This window comes from Pyxicephalus adspersus, chromosome 4 (assembly GCF_032062135.1).
Source record: "Pyxicephalus adspersus chromosome 4, UCB_Pads_2.0, whole genome shotgun sequence".
Lineage (NCBI taxonomy): Eukaryota > Metazoa > Chordata > Amphibia > Anura > Pyxicephalidae > Pyxicephalus > Pyxicephalus adspersus.
In genome coordinates, this window is record NC_092861.1 from 105,685,946 (window position 1) to 105,707,743 (window position 21,798).

The 21,798-nt window shown below is 38.6% G+C and overlaps 1 protein-coding gene across 2 annotated transcripts in view; it reads left to right on the forward strand.

The window, feature by feature from the left end:
• The first annotated feature begins 698 nt into the window (after nt 1-698).
• Nucleotides 699-21,798, forward strand: part of HEATR5B (HEAT repeat containing 5B) — a 42,291-nt gene continuing 21,191 nt past the window's right edge. The window contains exons 1-14 of one of the 2 annotated variants that reach the window (XM_072409236.1): nt 699-812; nt 3,947-4,104; nt 7,051-7,262; nt 8,830-8,938; nt 11,275-11,424; nt 12,177-12,348; nt 13,327-13,484; nt 13,870-14,119; nt 14,234-14,389; nt 14,492-14,742; nt 19,431-19,542; nt 19,775-19,927; nt 20,218-20,317; nt 20,980-21,089. In XM_072409236.1, the coding sequence (XP_072265337.1) occupies nt 3,979-4,104; nt 7,051-7,262; nt 8,830-8,938; nt 11,275-11,424; nt 12,177-12,348; nt 13,327-13,484; nt 13,870-14,119; nt 14,234-14,389; nt 14,492-14,742; nt 19,431-19,542; nt 19,775-19,927; nt 20,218-20,317; nt 20,980-21,089 (2,059 nt within the window). In that variant the 5' untranslated portion in view covers nt 699-812; nt 3,947-3,978. The remainder of the gene's footprint in view (nt 813-3,946; nt 4,105-7,050; nt 7,263-8,829; nt 8,939-11,274; nt 11,425-12,176; nt 12,349-13,326; nt 13,485-13,869; nt 14,120-14,233; nt 14,390-14,491; nt 14,743-19,430; nt 19,543-19,774; nt 19,928-20,217; nt 20,318-20,979; nt 21,090-21,798) is intronic. The other variant, XM_072409237.1, reaches the window with a different exon arrangement.

Here is a 21,798-nt window from a genome sequence, read left to right on the forward strand (position 1 = left end):
AGAGCCTCCCAGGATGCATGACGTAGGTATCCCGGGAGGCTTTGCGCTCCCATTCATGATTGAAAATTAGGGGGCAGTGCTGCACCCTTTTTTTTTTTTTTTTAATGTTGTATCACCTTAAAAAAATACAAACAGACAGAATTTTTACCTTACATAAAGGATTTTCTACCCTTTTATAAAAAGTGAAAATTCTTGGTTTAGGTACCCTTTAACAAGAAAAAAGCTGCTTCTTGTGTACACACTCATATACAATACAAACTATTATTATTACTTTTTTATATTAGTATTACTAACTGATAAGATTCACATACATCTGAAGATCTTCTTAATTAAGAGGAATTAAAGACGCCTTCATACCAGTCACTGTGACCACTCACCATCTTAAAAAAAAACAGCAAGGACGATACGGCAACAGGAAACTACTATGAGAAGTCACATACGCCTTCACTGCAAAGGGCAACACATGATTCAAAGGGATCCGATTTAATCTTTAGATGAGGGTATGCAAATACTATGAAATCATAGAATAAGTACAATCTATGTAGTTTACTGAAGCAGATGAATCTTTGTAATCAACTTTGTCCTGGGACGGAAAACAAAAATACATTATTGCCCACAATAAAGATGGCCGAATGTTATGTCATAACACAGGATGTTATGTCATCAACAATGCATTCTGTTGCTTAGGTGATGTCGCTTACCAATGACTTAAGTTTCTTGGCCACGGTGGGGCTTCCTGGAGGTGGATTATATGTGACAGTAGGCTGTACTGAGGAAGTGGTCCGGGAGAAATATAATAGCGCCCACATAAGGTAATGAACTGCTATATGATGTATTACAGTGATAAAGATAAAGGAAGTGTAAGATACAGATGGACCGAACCTTTCATTACTGTCAATCAGCTCTCAGACTTCCAGGGTGTTAAAAAATGGGGAATGCTAATTTTAATATTTTTGAGGGCTGGAAAAAACAAATTATTAGCCATTTGTCATACTTATGTTCTACATACATTATGGTTTCCTGGACTGGATATCTGTACAATTGCTGTATTTTAGAAATGTCACGGCTTACCTTATTACTAGCAGAGCCAGATGAACACTATGTGATTTTCATTAAGGGCATTTTCCATGTCAGTTTTAAATCGATTTTTTTCTCTGATCTGTGTATTGCTTAAACAACTGAGAAAAAAATACTGCTGTCATTTCCTATAGTGGAGGATGCAGCAGGGAGACTTTCCCTCATTCAGCCCCTTCCCCTCTCCAAAGAATTCAACAGTGCTGTGTGTATAGTGCTCATTACTTTAAAGCAAACCTAAACTCAACATTTTCATTTTACATAAAAGGGTAAACAACCCTTATATGTAAAGGGAAAATCTAAAATATTTTTTTAAATGCAACACCCGTTTAAAAAAAAAAAAAAAAGTGCAGCATCTTCCTTTTAAGTCTTGATCGCCTAGACCTACCTCACGCATCCCAGGAGGCTCTGGGTTCTCCTTCTGCACATGTCAGAGATCTTGGGCATTTTTTCTATAAAGGAAAAGAGATGCCGATCTCACACAAGCTGAGTTAGATTGGCTTTCTAATGTTTTCCCTTTTACAGTGGGCTAGGTCACCCAATCTCACACCTGCGCAGTGCAAGATTGGGTGACGTGCCAAGAAGAATATGGAAGAGAAGACAGAAGAAGCGCCGGGACAAAGAGGAATTCCAGGACAACGCGGGACAGGATCACAGGCAGGACCCGCACCATCGAGGGAATTGCAGGATTAAAGGTAAGATTAATTTTTTTGGTTTTGGTTTAAAATCTAGTGTGTGCATGTAGCCTAAAATGAACTGGAGGCTAAACCACTTTTATCTATAGTATCTTGTGTTATCTACTAATCCCATCATCTCACACCTCATCAGCAAGTATGTGTAGCATACTTTCCGAATATGGCACATCAGTGCGCAACCCAGGATTGTTTTTTTTTCTGGGTGGGAAGAATTTGTAGGAGGTGATGGCCCTTGTATTGTGACTCAACTCAGCGGTAACCACCCAAAAAAAAGCCGGGTGGTGTGCCCGGCTAAAAGGGACTGGGGGGATCCCTGCACATATTTACCTGTGTGCAGCTGAAGGACCTGTCATTGCTGCATTTACAAAAAGTGCCACCTTCGCTGTCAGCTCCACAGCAGACTTCCATAAAGTGTTTCTCTGGCTGTTGTATTGCAAATGAAGCATTCGCTGAAAATACATGTGCCTGGCTTTGTGGCTGGCACCGTCACAAACAGAGCCAAGCTCTGTACTACGCAGGGTGTGAGCCGTACAGTGTAGACCTCAACCAAAAGGCAACCAGGAGTCAGAGATTAAGCATAGCCACCCTTTCACATTACTGTGTACTGTACAGGATTACGAGGTAAAATATAGGAAGAAAAGCCTGAGAAAGCAAATGCAGCATCTCATCAAAGGACTGGTAAGCTGCAATATATAATACATACTTGTTTTGGGGGCTTTATAGTTAGTCAATAGTTAGCATACTATTTTAGACATAGCTCAACTGTGCTATTGGTAATGGATTGTGTATACAGTCAAAATACAAAAGAACAGTATATGAGTGATATCCAGAAGGTTACAATCATTTCAAAGAAATACAAGTTGTCTTTCCAGATGTGTTTTGCCGTTTGGCTTCCTCAGGGGAAGGTAGAGACTTGGTTGAGATTCCAAGATGATATAGTGAACAGAAGCTTGATCATTGGAAAGTGAAGAATGATGAATTAGTCTATGATACAGGAAAAATCCCAAGGGGATTATTTTACCAAAGCAAGGAGTACTGGCTTATGTGTGAGTGGTGCCAGAGAAAGCTCAATATAAGTCAGCGTAATCACATAAGTGTGTAAAAGTAAAATTTGAAGAAAGCGAAGAAACATCCACGCTGCATGGGGGCACTCCAGCTGTGCATCTAGCTGCACCAGCCATGAAAATATTAAAGAAAAACCTCATACAATAATAACACAAAAACATTATAGCCAATTAAAAAAAACAAATATGACAATATACCAAACCAACTTGTAAATGAATAAATATCCAGTTTTAAGATTTAATCCACAGCGCTATTTTTCTGCTGGGATTCTCCATCAGTGCCGGGCACTGCCATCTTGGTCTGTCTTTTTCTTCTTCTGGATATGTCACCCAATCTCGCACTGAGCAGAAGCAAGATCGGGTGACATAACCTGCTGTAAACGGAGTGTTGATCACACTGCATGCATGAGATCAGCATTTCTTTCTGTTCAATGTAGAAAAATGCCTCTTCTGCGCATGCCTGAGATTGAGCATTCACAGAATGAGCACCCGGGAGCCATCCGGAGAAACTTCACTTTTAAAATAAAGAATAGCAGTTAAAGAATAGCAGTTTTATTTTATATAACTGTGTTGTCTACCTTTTTTATGTAAAGTAAACACTTTGGTTTAGGTCCACTTTAATTGATGTGAGATTTTAATGATTAAAAAGTACATGAGGCAGATATAATAGATACAATTTGAAGTGCAGCTTTAAAGAATGGGGTTGATAGGTTGCAGACTTTAGCACTTTTTTGAAACATTGAGTGACTTATCTAAGGATGTCCGTTTCATATAGCCACCCTAGGACAGAAATATATTGTTCACATGATTACTAGTAAAAATATAAAACGTAAAGCCTGAAAAAAGAAAATATTTTGTAGTACAGAGAATTTAGCATTGAGTGACATTTCATTTGAGTAAGGAATTCTGTCTTCACTATGGTAGGGGGCAAATAAAATACTGTAGTGGAGGGGTACAGTGATATAAATATATAACAAGTAAAGGAAGTGGGTTATATTTTATTTTATGTCATTTCTGTGTAATGGAAGTCTTGGTTTGGAGAACTGTTCTTAACATACATGAGGCTATATAAGATTACTGCAACATTTCATTTATTAATTGCTTTTATTACAGGAGATTTATTTATTGGATGGTTTGAAACAAACATGGAACTGGCTCACAGTTTGCTTCTGAAGGAAGATGCCCTGGCCCAGGTTACAGAGGCTAAGAAACCCGTCTTTATTTTTGAGTGGCTCAGATTTCTTGACAAAGTACTTATAGCTGCAAACAAGGTAAATATCTTTTTTTTTATGTTGTTAACACCAGGATACTGTATGCAAATTAAAGCATCTTTGAAGATTATCTTTAAAATCCAAACATTTCTTGTGCTTTAATTCCTTATTAAAGATAACATAGGTTTATTTCAGACACAGGGAGGACCACATCTTGTTTACAGAAATCTGAACCACTCTAATTAAACCAAATAGTAGCAGTTTGTAAACTTTTTGTACACATTTTGCACAGCTTTTGTTTGCTTTCTAGTGAAATTTCATCACTGTTTTTGAATGCAACACTGTTTTGGCTGCGTATTTGCTTTTTGTGCATTTAGCAAACACATTTACCCACATGACTAAATGTATTCTGAAAATATGCCTTGTGATTGTGGCATTCATATTACTCAATATTCAAATTTTTTTCAGCCGGGTGGTGGGAAGCTGTAGCCGGGTGGTCAAAAAGGGGGTGTGGCAAAGCATGGCAAAATTAGTGCTTCCAGTTGTTTACGCCATGGGTATCCAGTAACCTCTTATTGTTTCAGTGTTCTACCTACTCCCTTTAATTTGTTCCAACTTTCCAACTCCCATGCTGGCTCAGCTTTCACCTTTTCTCTGATGCTCACTTGTATGTCCCATGCTGCCTTGCACTGGGCATGCATGAGATTGAACACTTTTTTTTACATTATAAGAAAGCCTCTGAAGATGCATGCACAGAGGGAGGAGCCCAGGGCCTCTTGGGGTATGTGAGACAATTATCCCAGGAGGCTGTGGATTTCCCCTTTGGTCTTTACCGAAATGAAAGTAAAGACTAAAGGGGGGAGGTCCTCCCCAAAAAAGTATAAAAACAAAAAAACACATTTTTCCATTATATAACAGAAAGTCACTCTTTAATATAATGTTAAAAATGTGGTGATGCTTTAATAACATCATGCATGTGATATCAGATGGGGACAAGACAGCCAGTGTCCCCCTCTCATCGCTACCCATATTCTAAAAAAAAAAAAAAAAAACTGTGAAGATTATCCGCAGTGTGTAATGTCATCGGCAGTGCAGTGTGATAGCTGTTTGAGTGTAAAAGCTGCTTGTCATATTCTGCAGCCTAACAACTCGTTGTGTTCAAACCTTCATACCTAAACCTTTTGCTGTATTGACTTGAAATTGCAGGTGCAAGTGGGGGACACTTGTGGCTAAACCTTTCTAAAATTTAATTACTATGGCATTATGAGAACATAAATCTCTACCTAGTAAAATGTGCTGCCTGCTCTGTTACACATATCTGTCTGCATCTCTACCTCAAACCCCAATTTCTCCAGAATTAGGAGGTGCATGGAAACAAAAATATAGGTGGAAGTGGGAGACACTTGTGACTATCACCTTTCATCACCATGGCATCATTACAACATTTAAAAAAAAACTGTCCATCAAAATGCACTTCCTTGTTACACATGACTGTAACCTTCCAGTACCTGAACCTCATTAAATTTTAGTGGGCAGAGTTTGTTCTATTGATGCCATGGTGATTAAGTTTTAGGGGATGTTAGTCACAGATGTTCCCCATTTGTACCCATATTTTTGGTTTCTTACACCTCCCCATTCCAGGGAAATTGAAGTTCAGAATGTTAGTTAGGTGGACAGGAATGTGTAACAGAGCAGGGAAGCCCATTTTAATGGGCAGAATGTTTTATGTTCTAAGGATGCTATAGTAATAAGATTAAAGGGGGAAAATGTGCCCGCCACTTGCACCTATTTTTCCCCACCTCAGAGAAATTAGGGTTCAAATAAGAGAAGCAGACAGTAGTTTCATAGGTATAGATTTGTGACAGGTAGGTATATATTTAGGGGCCCCATCCCAATGCTGCTTGCTATGTTAGTCCTGAATTTGCATTTGAATTTAGGATTCCTAGTTGCACTTTTCTCTGAAACAGCCACCCCAAAGTTCAATTTTCATAACTACTTACATTTGTGACTGGGGGAGTGAAATTGTGGTAACTAGTGTCTATGAAGGTCCCCTGTGCACCCTGAAAATTACAAGTCATTGTGACATACATATTAGGAGATAGGGAGATTTGTACACACAGAGCTGTGAGGATGCAGAAGGACATGGTGACTTCACACACAGCTCTAGCAGTGGATACATTTTACAGGCAGCTTTTTTTCTTTTCTTTTTTTAAATGGAAATCCCAGCTGGTGCTATTAGATGGGGGCGGGGCTGCCTGTGTCTCATTCACATGAAGGCTGAACTGTGTGTGCTCACCTCTCATCGCAGCAGCAATCCTCTGAACGGATGACAGCTGAGCACAGGGTGCAGAGGATGAGAGCTGCCGAGGAGAGGTGGGCGGGGTAGACACAGCAGCCGGGCAGAGCAACCGGCTAAAACCCTCTGGGGAGAACTATGTTACTGAATTGGTCGAATGTTATAAACAATGTTCCCATATTCCAAGGTTTTCCTGGCAGACTTGCACACTTCTGTAAAGCTCCTGGTGCAATTGAACATTTGTGTTAATACTGTGAATTGTGAAACGGATAGATATCAACTGACCAGATGAAAGATTTCTTTTAAGAGGTAACTAAGCAACACATTTTCTGTGGAGATAGTATGACTCTAAGCACACTTCAGCTATCTCCTGCTGTGCATATATACATTAGGCATATTCCTTTTTTTTAGTTTAGTGGTGTTGAATACTGTCAGCATGATAAGATTACAGCCCCATATTTAATTTATAAACTATGCTGCCCTGAGGCATCAACGATCATTATGGTTTATTACATGCTACTGGCTTGAGATGAGTATTTTCTTTTCTATGGGCAGAGTAAAACTTAGCAAAATTCTTTAAATATAATACTTTTTAAATGTGTCACAGTTTGATCATATCATTTTGGCATTGTGTATTGGAGATCAGAAATAGCATAAATGAAAATAACTGTTCATTATGTAAGGTGGTTAAATTCAAGTTCCTGTTACAGACAGATGTTAAAGAGAACCAAAAAAAACTTGTGGAACAACTCACAGGACTTATAAGCAGCTCTCCTGGTCCACCTACTCGCAAACTACTTGCTAAGAATCTAGCCACACTGTACATTATTGGAGACACCTATACTGTATTCCAGACATTGGACAAGTGCAATGAAATGATCAAGAACAAAGATGACACTGCTGCATATCTACCAACCAAACTGTAAGTCTTTTTCTGTGCTGCTAAAGTCTCATACACCATTAGTAAGATCCTGCAACACCACCCCCCACCTCCCTTCTTCTTTAGGTGAATCCCAGTACAGACATCAGATGATTGTCACTGGAAATTATCATTTTTTCATGTTTTCAAGTGACAGATGAACAAACCTAGTACACACAGTGCCATCTTGCTCTTTAGAGAGGATGAGCACCCCATTGTGCACACCTGCATAGCAATGCACCATGGCTTTTCACGATCAATCAAGCGTTAACTTGTAATAGTGGAATAATAATATCGGGAAACCACCTTGCACATATCGTTTTTTTATCAGATAATCATCTGGCATGTATATGTAAAGAATAGTGCAAAGAGTGGTAGGGGAAACTTTTCATGTTACAGAGCCTTGTACAAAGTTTTTATTTTGAATGTTCATTAAAAATAGTTTTCAAGTATATATCTGTAACAGTACAGATAAGGAAGTGTAAAATAGTAATTAAAAATTCTGGAATTCTGGAAAGCTGAGAAAGTATTTTTCTGTACTTGCAAGAAAATGTTCTCTAACAGAAAAAACAAATAAAGTCAACACATCTAACAGCTTTCATATTATTTTTGGGTTGCTTTATCTAGTTGTTGGTGATAGAAACGTCGCCAAACACCTTTTAAATGCAGGAATATATGGCATTTCTGCAATGCCTTGCAAAATATAAGAACCTGGTTATGAACCTATGAATTATATATGAAATATAAATGAAATAAGGACCTGGTTATGAGAACGATATGTAGCTTCATACCTAAACTCTGCTGCTTCCCTAAATAAGCAATACAATATTAAAAAACCTTCCCCACACCATATACTCATCATTTTTTGAGTGTAAATCTACAGGGGATTTTCAAGTAGCTGATCCCATGTCTAGCTCAATTACTTGTTCTAATTGCTAGATATCTTTTCGAGTTCACCTTTTAAAGGAACTGTATTAGTCTGTCATTTTAAATTGCAAATGACAGACTAATACAGAAAGTGTATGTTGACCTACAAATTAAAAAAAATATTTACACAGATGAGTATGTATTTGTATAGTGTATTAGGGGAAACTTGCTGAAGACAGCAAATCTGTGCTGGCCTTGTCAGTGTTCCTGTGCTGTTTATTGGAGATACGAGACACAGCATGCCTTTCTCTCTATTACAAGTTTAGAAACCTAGTCCTTCTGTATTTTAGACATCTAGCTGCCACGGGAACGCAATTTTTGTCTACTGTGTTTGTTGTCACTGCTTGACAGCTTTAGATATGCCCACCCTATCTAACAGAAAGAAGCAAGAGCAGGCTGGCCGGTCACATGACTGCCAAATAAACTTTAAGAAAAAGTATAACTTTTTAATATATAAATCAATGTATATTTGCCTCAATGACTATGCTAACAGTGTTAAAAGTGGCAATGTCTTTCCATAGGAATATAAACCATTTAGGATTGGGGGGCTAATCTGAGTGAATCAGTGCTTTGTTTACAAGTCTGTGAAATATTTCTATTACAATGAAAGGGATACATTTATGTGCTTTCTGTCTTCTTACAGGGCTGCTGTTGCATGTGTCGGGGCATTTTATGAAAAGATGGGCAGAATGTTGGGAAGTTCCTTTCCTGAAACTGTAAATAATCTGCTAAAGTCCCTGAAAAGTGCAGAGGTAAGCAACATTTCCTGCTTCACTACAATCATTTGTATAAAGCTGCATACACATGTGCAATTATTGTTTTTGGAAAGCATCTTTCACGATCTTTTCCAACGACTAAGGACTGCACGATGCATGAACGAGTGCTGTACATACAGCAATGTTCTGCTGTATGGAGAGAGGAGGGGGAGAATGACCGAGCAGTGCCCTGCTGCACACTCTCCCCCTTTCCTTGCATTAGGATCGTTCGTCATCCATTGTCCGTGGAACCGCCAGGACGGTAGTTTGGTCGATGGGCAACAGGCGCTGTACACGCCAGATTCTCGTCCGATATCAGTCCTGAGCCAATTATCGGGCGAGAACCATTGGACGTGTGTACGTAGCTTAAGAATAGTGTGGCTTCACCAATTACCAGTTTAAACTATTATTATTATTATTATTATTATACAACAGGATTTATATAGCGCCAACATATTACGCAGCGCTGTACATTAAATAGGCATTGCAAATGACAGACTAATACAGACAGTGATACAGGAGGAGAGGACCCTGCCCCGAAGAGCTTACAATCTAGTAGGTGGGGGAATTTCACACACAATAGGATGGGCGATATGTAGTGGTGGGAAGTAATGAGGGTTTAGCAGACAGAAGAAGATGGGTAGGCAAGTTTGAAAAAATGAGTTTTGAGCGCTCTTTTAAATGAGCAGAAAGTAGGAGCAAGCCGAATAGGGCGAGGAAGACCATTCCAGAGAGTTGGAGCAGCTCTAGAGAAGTCTTGTAACCGTGCGTGTGATGAGGTTATGAGTGAGGAAGTCATTAGTAGATCATTGGAGGAGCGTAGGGAGCGGCAGGGGGAGTATTTTTTAACCATGTCAGAAATGTAAGTGGGACAGTAACTGTGTAGGGATTTGAAGGCAAAGGACAGGAGCTTAAATTTGATTCTGAGGTGAAATGGAAGCCAATGAAGCGAACTACAAAGAGATGCAGCGGAAGAGGAGCGGAGGGAAGGATGGATGAGTCTGGCTGCAGCATTCATAATAGATTGTAGAGGAGAGACTACATACACTACACCCTGATAACCACCATGTAATGGATTGAAGCCAATTATTACATTGTCTGTAATCTGAGAAACCTTACTTGTTAGCCAGAATTAATGGGCCTGATTTAATAAGGCTCTCCAAGGCTGGAGAAGATACAATTTCATCAGTGTAGCTGGGTGATCCAGCAAACCTGGAATGAATGTCTTGAAAGTCATTGCTATTTGTCATCAAATTACTTAGGAAATCCATTCCGGGTTTGCTGGATCACCCAGCTTCACTGATAAAATTGTATCCTCTCCAGCCTTGAAGATCTTTATTTATTCAGGCCCAATGTGTTAGCTGGTGCAATTTCTATCAAGCAGAAAATCTTTTAGGCTGAGTATGGTGACTGGAAAAAGAGCTTCCGGTGCTGTACTATGCACTCTTCTTGCTCTCTCAGTGGGAAGGCCACTACAGGGAGAAACACAGATTTTCAAGGTGGAGCTTTATCGCTTTCATCAGTCTTTGGTGCTGGAACAGTAGTATTTATCCCAAGATACAAACATTTTTAGGCATTGTTGAAAAAATGTTAGCATTGACTGAACTTTTATTCATATAATTTTTTCTATCATTTAAATAATTGGGGTACACAGCATGACCTGCTTTTTATTTGCTTTATTAAGTGAAAGTATACTGTACCAAGTTAAACAAAATCTTCCACTGTCTTTAAAGCTTACCAAGAAATTCCTGAATTTGGCTGCCCTAAACCTATGGACTAAGAAATCTCTACTACAATATGGGCAATGTTTATAAATTATTCCCTCTTTAGTTTGCTCATAAAGTTTGTTTCCTTCCTATCCTTTTCCTACTGTGTCATTTGTGCAGTTGTGATCATTGGTGACTAAATGGCATTACGAGTTATTGTTTTATTAGAAGACCTGTTGAAATATACAATCATAGCGTTCACAACCAGCAAATTTTCAGAAAATTCGTCTCTGGGAATAATTTCTAAATATAGCCTTGTACTGTATCTCTATCTTTACAATAACAATGCACTTCTCTTGTGTATATCCTTTTTTCTTTTTTAAATATGCTCTTGAAAATGATTTGTTAATTTTATTTGATAAATAGGGGGACAGGGAGAGATGGTATCTGTTTATCCTGCCAGAAATCCGGGAAGCTCATAACTTTATTTATACTTTGTTTCAGTTATTGACTCCCGCTTCGGGTCTGGAAAATTTAAATTTATAAAATTTCTTGGCGAGCTGTTATAAAGAGCTGCTTTTTGTTTAGATAGAAAAACTGTCATTGATTGGTCTGTATTCTGTCAAGTCGCAGGGTCGCAGTGAAATCTTGATGAGTTTGCAGAAAGTTCTTAATGGCCTTGGAGGAGCTGCAGCTTCAAGTCACAGGGACATTTACAAGAATACTCGATCCCTTTTGACAGACAGATCCATGGCTGTTCGATGTGCTGTAGCCAAGGTAATATACTTTTCCATTATCGTAGCTTTAAAATTATTAGTTTTGTATACCAAAATACATTTATTCTAGTTTAATCTGTCATTACTGTTCTGTATTTCAACAATATGACTAATAAAATGTTCTAAAACTTTTTTATGCCTTGGGTAGATCTTACATACAAATATTAGATTTAAAAGGTATTTTTCTCAGCAGTATAATTTAGATTTACATTTACATTTTGTTCACTGTCCTTTACACGTTTATTAGAACTAATAACTATATTTTCGTATATATTTTGTTAAAAAAAACAATGTTACCATAATTTATACACTGCTTTTAGCGACAAAAAAAGTCCTGGCTAAAATTAAATTAATTAAATTTGCCCAAAAAGGTCTATTCGAACAAAAAAAATATTAAAAACTATTACCTGTATGAAGTGCCCAACCCAGAAATTTTTTTAAGCTGGGTGGGAAGAAATTGTAGGCGGGTGGAAGCCTCTGAATTGTGACCCAATTCATCAGTAACCACCCAAAAACAGCCGTGTGGTAGCTGAAAATTGCTGGGTGGTGCGCCCGGCTAAAAGGGGCCAGGGAGAACACTGCTGGTATGATTTATGACCAATTGTTAGATGTTTCACTTGCATTAAAAAATTAACAATAGCATATATATATATGTACACACACACAATATTTTTTTTTCTTTTAGTTGTGTATGATGGCTTTTTATTACATATATTCATCCCATGGTAAAATCTAAGTTGTCTTTTTTTACAGTGTTTATTGGAGCTTCAGAGTGAAGCTGTATTTATGTGGACAGCTGAGCTCGAGAATGTTGCAACACTTTGTTTCAAGGCCCTTGAAGGCTCTAATTATGGAGTCAGAGTTGCAGTGTCTAAACTCCTAGGAACTGTTATGGCAACTGCCTTAATGCCAAAACAGGCAGCAGGTAGGTTTTACTGAGATTCTTTCTGGTTAATTTAAAGGAGTATTTATTCATGGTATTTGCAGGTTTGAAAATATCCTTTTTTTTTTTTTTTTTGTCTGAGCACTAGAATGTTGTCTTGTAATCTGAATTCCTGGTCAGGATATATCAGTCCTTACTTGGCATAAAAACATTTTCAATTTTTTAATCAAATGTTTGTTTGTTTTTTGCTTTTTTTTTTTTTAATTGAGCCACCTTCCCTCCCCATCACATATCCAAGTCTGTGTTGAATCACCCAAAAGCTAGGTAGTATGCTGGATTAGCCTTTCTTGACCTAACGTGGGGGAACCTTTGAAATAACCCCTTCAATAATACTATATCCACAGCTTACAGTATATTAGGTGGTGTCAATGTGAATAATGCTTCTTAAATAACTGGCCAGTGGAAAGAATGTCACCTTTACAGATAGCTAAAGAGATCATTGGTGTTTCTCAGTTTAAACTGAGAAGCAAAGGGACCCCTAGCAACCTTCAGAGTAACCCTAGGGTTCCACATACCCAGGTTGAAAAACACCGCACTTAGAATATTGTCATTCAAGATGAATGATTATGATTGTCTAGGGCAAAAAATCTTGCATGTGTACAGTAGCGCCCTGATCCACCCTGCCGATCACTAAACAATCGAGCAAAGAATGATAAGGACACTACAGACTTGGTGGATACATTTTGACTGAATTAAGCATTTTTTCATTTCATACATTCCTTGGTGAATGTATCCATATTAGTGCACTTACAATACAGAGTGAAGTACTGTCCATGATACTTTTTCATGGGTAGTCCTATAAAAGCTTTCCTGAAAATGTAGCTGTTTTTCAAGTATCACAAACAGCATTTAACCTCATACAATATTCTGTTGTATGTAATCTTAATATTATATGTATTTATGTAACTTAATTGCCCTGAAGGTTCACAATCTTTGTTCTATTCTATTCTGTTACTAAAGTTATGCGCCAGAATGTGAAAAAAGCCACCTTAGAAGAGGTGCTGGAACTCATGGCTACTGGGTTTTTGCGAGGAGGTTCTGGATTTCTGAAGAGTGGAGGAGAAATGCTAAAGGGAGGGGGGTCAATAAGTCGGGAAGTCAGAGTTGGTGTCACACAGGTCAGTTATATTTTTTTGCCTAATTATGTCATTGATATCTGTTTTCATAATAACTAGTTAGACTTGGTTTTTTTATCAAATTTCTATTTGCAAGATAGTGGCTCGATCCTCACTGGTCAATATAAGCAATTTTGTCTTCTTCTTTGATCTATCTTTTCTACAGAGCCATTTAGTAATGTCAGTTGTGGTGCACTTCCTAAGCATAGTTTGAACATTCTTAGACTGCTTTAAGTTACAAAATGTCTTTTAATGATGTTTATTGATTTAAAATATTAATTAAATTACATCTATAAGGTGAAGGTTATGGATTAGAAAAAAATTAAAGTGATTAAGTGTAATTGGTATGGTAAATCTTAACCTTAAATTTCATTTCATTTCATTGTAGGCATATGTAGTTTTTGTCACCACTTTGGGAGGACAATGGCTTGAGCGCAATTTTGCAACATTTCTTTCTCATGTGCTTGACTTAGTCTCGCATCCTCGAGCCACCCAAACCCATGTAGAGGCTGTTTATTCTCGAAGATGTGTGTCATTTATTCTTCGTGCTACAGTTGGCAGTTTGCTTGGAGAGAAGGCACAAAATGCAGCAGCTAAGGAGATCTGTCAGGCAATCGGCAAACAAATGAAATCTGTTGGTAAGATAACTGTTTTATTTGTATTAAAGTTTGCATAGTTAAGTAATATACTCATTCATTGAATATTTTTAGAAAATGTTACGAATGTGACTTTTTTTTTTATTCATCCTTCAGAAGCTGTTGTGAATGATGCCAATAATGAGAATAAAATTGGTACTGCTGATGTGTCTGCTAGTCAGCATGTAATGGTTTGTGCCCTGCAAGAGCTGGGTAGTCTGGTGCAAAGCCTAAATTCCACTGCATCGCCTCTGATACAGGAGCCATCGATTGGTAATTGCATAGTCTTTAAGTAAAACTTATGTACAATTTATGTTATGCAGTGCAATTTGAATCTCAATATTTGTGTTTTTTTTTTTTTTTTTGACCCTTTAGGTTTACAAGATACTGTGACATCTGTTCTCCTTCACCCCAGTATGGCAGCCAGGCTTGCCGCTGCATGGTGTTTACGTTGTGTTGCAGTAGCTCTACCTTTTCAGTTGACTCCACTTCTTGACAGGTGTGCAGAGAGGCTTAACAACCTAAAGAATTCCCCAGAAGCTGTCAGTGGTTACAGCTTTGCAATGGCAGCCCTTCTTGGAGGTGTGCATCAGTGTCCCTTGGGAATCCCTCACTCCAAAGGAAAGGTAACAAGCTAAGTGTTTTTGTACCAATATCTGTGGAAGTATATTTATTAGCTTTTTCCTCTTATATTCTATCGCAATTGTGTGGATTTCGGATTCCCTATTGTAAATTTGGAAACGCTAAAAATCTTGGGATAACCTACAAAAAGTCAAGGTACATCACTGGGTTATGTTTAGGTGGCTCTTTAAACATCTGGGGAAAAGGTTTCCTGGAAAAGAAAAATCACTGTTTACTCTCCACATTTGGCATACCATTGTAACCTGGCTTTGACTTCATCACTGGCAATATAACTAATATGAAAGCATTTGTATTGTGGTTTGTGATGAATGGAGGCTTCAATTTTAAGGTAGAACTGATGTTTTCTCTCTAAATATCTGGAACTCATACTTTTTTGGTGGAGACTGTGTGATCTGTTCCACAGCACTGATTACATGATCAGAAACAGAAGCATGTACTGACCACAGCCCAGCAAAACATAAATATTTCCTAATGTTAGGACTCCTAAGGAGGAACTAAACTAAAAAGTGCCAAAAAAAAAAAACACCTTCAATCCCGCAGGGCAGTCCGATCTATCCGGGGGTGTCTTGCATCAGGTCCCACGTCGTCCCGGCATCAGTCCCAGAGCTGGCGCTCCGGGTGCCGCCATCTTCTCCTCTTCTTTCTGGTTCTTTATCCTACGTCACCTGACCCAGGTGTGAGATCGGTGATGTAGGATGGAAAAAGGAAATGTGTGAGATTGGCAAATTTTTCTCTTGTGATGTAGGTATCCCGGGAGGCTTTGCACTCCTATTCATTCTCCATCGCCTAGGCCAGGGGTCGGCAACCCACAGCTCCGGAGCCACATGAGGCTCCTCAGCCTCCTTGTTGTGGCTCCCTTTGGCTTCTGACGGGAGATCCCTGATGGGAAAACTCCCCTTCCTCACGTAGACACTGCAGAGAAGGGGGATTCCCTTCCAGTGTTCTATCAAATATATCTACCCCCGAAATAAATCTACCAGGGGCGTGTACAAATGGGCATTTAAAATTATGTCATCGTCAGAAAAGTTTCACAGCTGTGTTTGTATATGAATGCAGCATGTCACGGACTTCAGCCTTACATCTCTCCCAGTACAAACCTCCATATCTCCTAAACAGTATGTTGTACCAACCTGAAATTTTCAGTGTGCACAGGGGACCCCCCTAGTTAGCAGTACCCTAAATTTCATTCCCCCCACTTTTAACAACTTTAAAAATATGGGGGTCATAATTTTAAAAAATAGTTAAAATTGAATATCAGGGTTACTGTTTTAAAAGTAAGTTTGTCTAGAAGCCCGAAATTAAACATACAAATTATGGACCCACCCCGGTCCATTTGCATTGCAAGGAGGTGCAAACCCCAAATTTATACTTACCTGTCACAAAGCTAGAAATGTCATACTACACTACCATGTCCCATTTCCTACTTTGAACCCCAATTTCTCTGTAACGGGAAAATGCACAAAACCAAAAATTGTAGGTGCAAGTGGGGTACAGCTGTAACTAACAACCCCTAAAATCCACTTCTGTTTGTTTTATTCTGTTGTTTTAACATGTAAAATTAAAAAAAGATTAAAACTTTTAAAAGTTTATAAGCTGTGTTATTTTTTGCAGCTCCAGACTATTTTTCTTTAGTGGAAGAGGGGGCAAAATGGCTCTTTTGATAGTAAAGGTTTGTTTTTGGTAAAGTGAAATTAGGCCCATTTAAAATTTAGCAGCCCATTAAAATGTTTGCATTGGGTTAACACACCGTAAACTGCATATTAATGCGCAAATCATTAATGACTGGTTTAAAGGGGCTATTTATGCCATTATGTCATAACCTTAACCGGCAAATATTTGTGTATTTTCCTTTTGGGTTTAGATCTATGAGGGGGTGCTGAGAAGTTCCTGGCTTTGCTCAGAAAGAAGAGAGTCAGAGTTTTGAAATAACACATTTATTCAACATATTCTCTCTTTGTGGGACTGATGCACTTGGTACAGCGTAGTTGCAGCTTTTCTAGACTGTTCAAATAAAAGTCCTTTGGTTGGGCCGCAAACCAGCTCTCGCAGCATCCTTGACATCAGAAATGTCCTCAAAACGTTGCCCATTCAGGTGTTTCTTCAAATTTGGCAACAGATAATAGACTGAAGGGGCCAGGTCAGGTGAGTAGGGGGGATGGTGGACCAATTGGCAGCCACAACTTTGGACGTGTGCGCAGGTGCATTGTCTTGCAAGAAAAGGATCCCTTTGGTCAACATTCCACGGTGTTTCGTCTTAATTGTCTCCTCCAGCTGGTCCAGGAGGTTAGCATAATACTGTCCGGTGATACTAGAGCCCTGAGATAGGTAGAATACCGTCTTTGTCTCAGAAAACAGACGTATTACTTTTTTGGCTGATTTCTGGGTTCGGAACTTCTTGGGCCGTGGGGACCCACTGTGGCGTCATTCCTTTGACTGTTTCTTGGTTTCAGGATCGTAGATGTGGAGCCAGGTTTCATCCTCAGTCACTAACCTAGCCAAAAAGTCCTGTGCAGCTTTAAAATGGGCCAAATGGCTTTGGATGCTTCAACTTGTTCCTTCTTCTGATCACTGTATAAACATTTCGGCACTCACTTCGCTGAAAGGTTGTTGGGTTAGTTGAGGTTGGGGGGCGCCCACTGCGGGGCTCATCTTCAACGATGAAATGCCCAGTCTTGAAATGAGATATCCAGGTTTTGACAGTGCTATAGGAAGGACACCCCTCCCCCAGTGTTTGTGACATCTCAGTGTGAATGTCCTTTGCTGACTTTCCCTGGAAAAACAAAAACTTCATGGCGGCCCATAACTCCAACGATGTGAAACTTGCTTGTGCCTCTGCCATCACAGCTTCTCACTAAAAGAAAAAACAGTTTTAAGAATCTCAAAGACCTGATATTTGCACAGTTACATACTAAGATATTAGGCTGTCATATGCCCCCAGACTAATTTTTTTATTTCATCTGGAAGGGGGCAAAGCCAGGAACTAGCCAGGTCTACACAGATGGTTTGATCGTTCCTACCACGTTTATATGCGTTTTATGCACTTTTACAAGCGTTTTAAAGCTGGTCTATGACATGTTTTACTGCTAATTGCTGTGATTTGCCGCAATTTTACATAAATGTTTAAAAAAGTTTTACTTTTAACCCTTTCAGGGAATGAGTACAGGGGTACAAGAAACTCCTTACTCATTTCCTGTAAAGGTTAAAATGTGTTAAAAAAAAAAAAAAAAAAAAAAAAAAAAGGAGAGGCTTTAATGGTAAAGTATTTTATTAAATGTGTTTGTGTAACTAACATTTTTTTTTCAGGTTTTACCACAATGACAGGAGGATTCCCACGGCTGCATTCATGATATCCCACGGCTGCATTCATGATATGAGCATAGCCGTGGGACAGTGAGGGATCCCTGGGCACTAGGGGTTAAATGAAGACAAGGCTCCCCATTCACCTCTAGTAATTTGTGATTGGCTGAGAAATAGGAAACCCTGATGACAGCTCAAACGTCATCAGGATTTCCCTTTCCTCAGACAATCAGGGAATGGAGCAATCAGCAGAGCTTTGCTATGCTGACAGCTCCGCTCTCCTGATAAGTCGGGCAGCCCTAGAGGAGCTTTAGTATGTGTTCTTGGATGCAGAACACATATCACAGCTCCTCTAGGGCTGCGGAAGTAATCAAAAGAGCAGAGCTGTCAGCATAGTAGAGCTCCGCTCCCTGATTGGCTGAAGAAAGGGAAATCCTGATGACGCTTGAGCTGTCATCAGGGTTTCCCTTGCCTCAGCGTCATCAGGATTTCCTTTTGCTCAGCCAATCAGAGAGTACTAAAGGTGAATGGGGAGCCCTATCCTCATTTAACCCCTAGTGCCCGGGGATCCCTCCCTGTCAGGAGGAGTCCCACGTCTGTGCTCATGTCATGAATGCAGCCGTGGGAATCATCCTGTCATTGTGGGATAAAAAAAAAAGTTTAGTTACACAAACACACACATTTATTAAAATACTTTAACATTAAAGCCTCGTCCTATTTTCTATACGTTTTAACCCTTTCAGGGAATGAGTAAGGGGTTTTATGTACCCCCATTGTTTTCAATGAAAGCTTTCATAAAAAGCTTAAAAACGCTTGTAAAAGCCTCTATTGAATTCAATGGGAGCATTTTCCCGCGTTTACCCTGCGTTTTATTCTTTTAACATTGCAAGCAACGTTTAAGATAAAGCTCATAAATGTGTCTCAAGGAAACATCCTGGTGTAGATTGGCTCATTGGAATGCATGGGAATTTCAAACATGGGCTAATAAAGCCTCAGCTTAAACGCTCGGGAAAACGTCCGTGTAGACTAAGCTTTATTCACTAAAAGATGTTGGTGTAAATAAAATACATATAACATGTTAAGAGTGTAATTTCAAAAGTGTTCCTTTTTCGTGTTTACTTTTTTTCATTTCATTTTTTCATTCTGCAGCTTTTATCAAAATAACCCCCTCCTGCCATAAAATTCTTTGTTCAGGCCCTTGCTGTTAAGGGTGACAACTAATTGTGTTACTGCAATCCCACTCTATCACATGCTTCCTTGGTGTGGCTTTGCCAACAAATTGCTAAGCCATGGTCCTCAGAAAAGTTAGGGTTTGGAATTACAACATTATGGTAATATATTTTTCATACTATAATAAAGTGGTTTAATTTTACAGATGGTTGTCAGTATTGCTGAGGACCTGCTGCGCACAGCATCACAAAACAGCAGACTTTCTCTACAGCGCACTCAGGCTGGCTGGCTGCTGCTTGGAGCTTTAATGACATTAGGTATTTACACAAAGTTTTTATGAATTTGTTCATTGGAATCCCCATGATTTGCCTTTTTTCCTTGCATATTTAACATCTGCCAAATGACTAATTTTACCAACTCATGTCTATTTATTCTGGTGCTTGCTTCCTAAAATGTGCGAGTTTGTGTTTGACAATGTTTGCTAGAGATGATTTAACATGTGTAATTATTACCAGTCAAGTATCTTATATCATGCACTGCTTTGCACAGGACCCTCGGTTGTGCGCTATCATCTTCCTAAGATGCTTCTGTTATGGAGAAATGTATTTCCCCGTTCCCTGAAGGAACTGGATGCTGAAAAAGCCAAAGGAGATTCTTTTACTTGGCAGGTAACTCTGGAGGGACGTGCTGGAGCACTTTGTGGTAAGTTTGTTATAAAAGGATTGCTTAACATTATTATATATTTGTTACTATGTTTCTCTCGATTGAACTCGAATGCTCCTTTTTTTTTTTTTTTTTTTAGCGTATAGATTTTTCCAGTAATGAACCAGAATCTCGCATTAAAGAGTTTTAGGATGTTTCGTAGAAGCATGTTTTCTACTTTTACTACAAGTAATTCTCTAGTCAGTCATGGGGAAATAGTTTCTGTGTGCATGTGTGTTTGTGTGGGTTTGTATTTGTAAATTTAGATATTTGTCCATTTGTCTCACCAGCTATGCGAAGCTTTGTGGCGCATTGTCCTGAACTGCTCACAGAAGACGTAATTAGGAAGTTGATGACACCTATTGAATGTGCTATGACAATGATGTCACAGTAAGTATTTTTACATTCTGCATTTTGTGTTATATGCTTACGAACATAATAAGGGGTTACTTTATTTCTCAGAAAGTGATTTTAAGATATGAATAGAATATGAAAATGGTTTGGTTCAAGTGGAACAGAGCTTTATTATTGCCAGACTTTCTGTTCAGTGTAAGGTCCTGTCCTACCCATTTTCCTGTCTTCCATAGACATAAAGAAGTGTTTGCTATTTTTTTTATAGCACAGGAAAGGTTTAATACCTTGTGTTTTGTTTTTTTTACTTTTTTGCTCTGAAATAACTACCTGGTTAAAAAGATTTCAGCTTACTTTCTGTACTGCTTCCAATAGGAACAGAAACCAAAAGCACATTTGCTGAAAGGTTAGAACCCTTGTCATTTTTATTTATTTCTGTGCCTTATTGTACCAGGGACAAACATTACCCCTAGTTTTCATCTAGATGTTAGTGATGGGAAAATCTACCTAATGTATTAGTGACAATATTCCCAATGTGGTTACTGAGAGCAATTGAAATTGAGAAATTTGATGGAAGTTGAAGTAAAAAATTGTCTGAAGTCACGCTAGAATTGCTTATTTTACTACAAACAAAAGAATGCATTTTTGGTGTACTTTTTGTTAGTTTTATATTTTTCCACTTTCTTATATCTTATATCTAGCATCCTGTCTGTAATTAAGGCTCATGGTGCGCACTTAAAGGCCAGTGCTGCAATGGTCCGCCTCCGGCTTTATGACATACTGGCTTTGTTACCTCCAAAGACCTATGAAGGTAAATGCTACCAATGTACCCTGTGTTTAACATCACTGTATTTTCAGACAATTTTTTGATGTACATCACAGACCCTTGAGGTTTAAGGCCTGGTTTCTCAACGACAGATTTAGCATTTTTACTTGGATTGCAGCATGCATTGGAATGATGTGGTCTCTTGGATGTTTTTTTTCAGCCTGATTAGCTTCTAAATTTTTATAAAGGCAACTTCACCTCACACAATTCTAACAGGCAGACCTGCCCACTTATCAGGTGCATTGGTCCCCGTAGAAAGTATACTTCCTGAGCACTGGGATATACTTTAATCTGTATCCCATAGTTGTTACCATTGCTTGCTGTGTTTTGTAGCACTTACAAGGTTATAAGGTTATAGCCCACAATGGAAGCAAGAATGCTTTTCTGTTTCTACAGTGTACCGCAGAGGTCTGGTGTTTACCTAAGTAAACATACAAAAAAGGACAAAAAAAAGGATTTTCACTTTATGTACTTAAAAAAACTAATTTACCAAAAATATTAGAATAATATATAGTATAGTTTAAAATGTACAAAAGCTACAACTTCACTTTCAAGAGGTTTTCCAAAAAAGTAAACATGACACAATCTCTGCTTTGGGTTTGCACAATATGTGCTGTCACAATATCACCCTCTAACAATATTTTCTGTTTTAAATGTTTTGTGTGTATACATGTTTATCATATGTCTATGCATT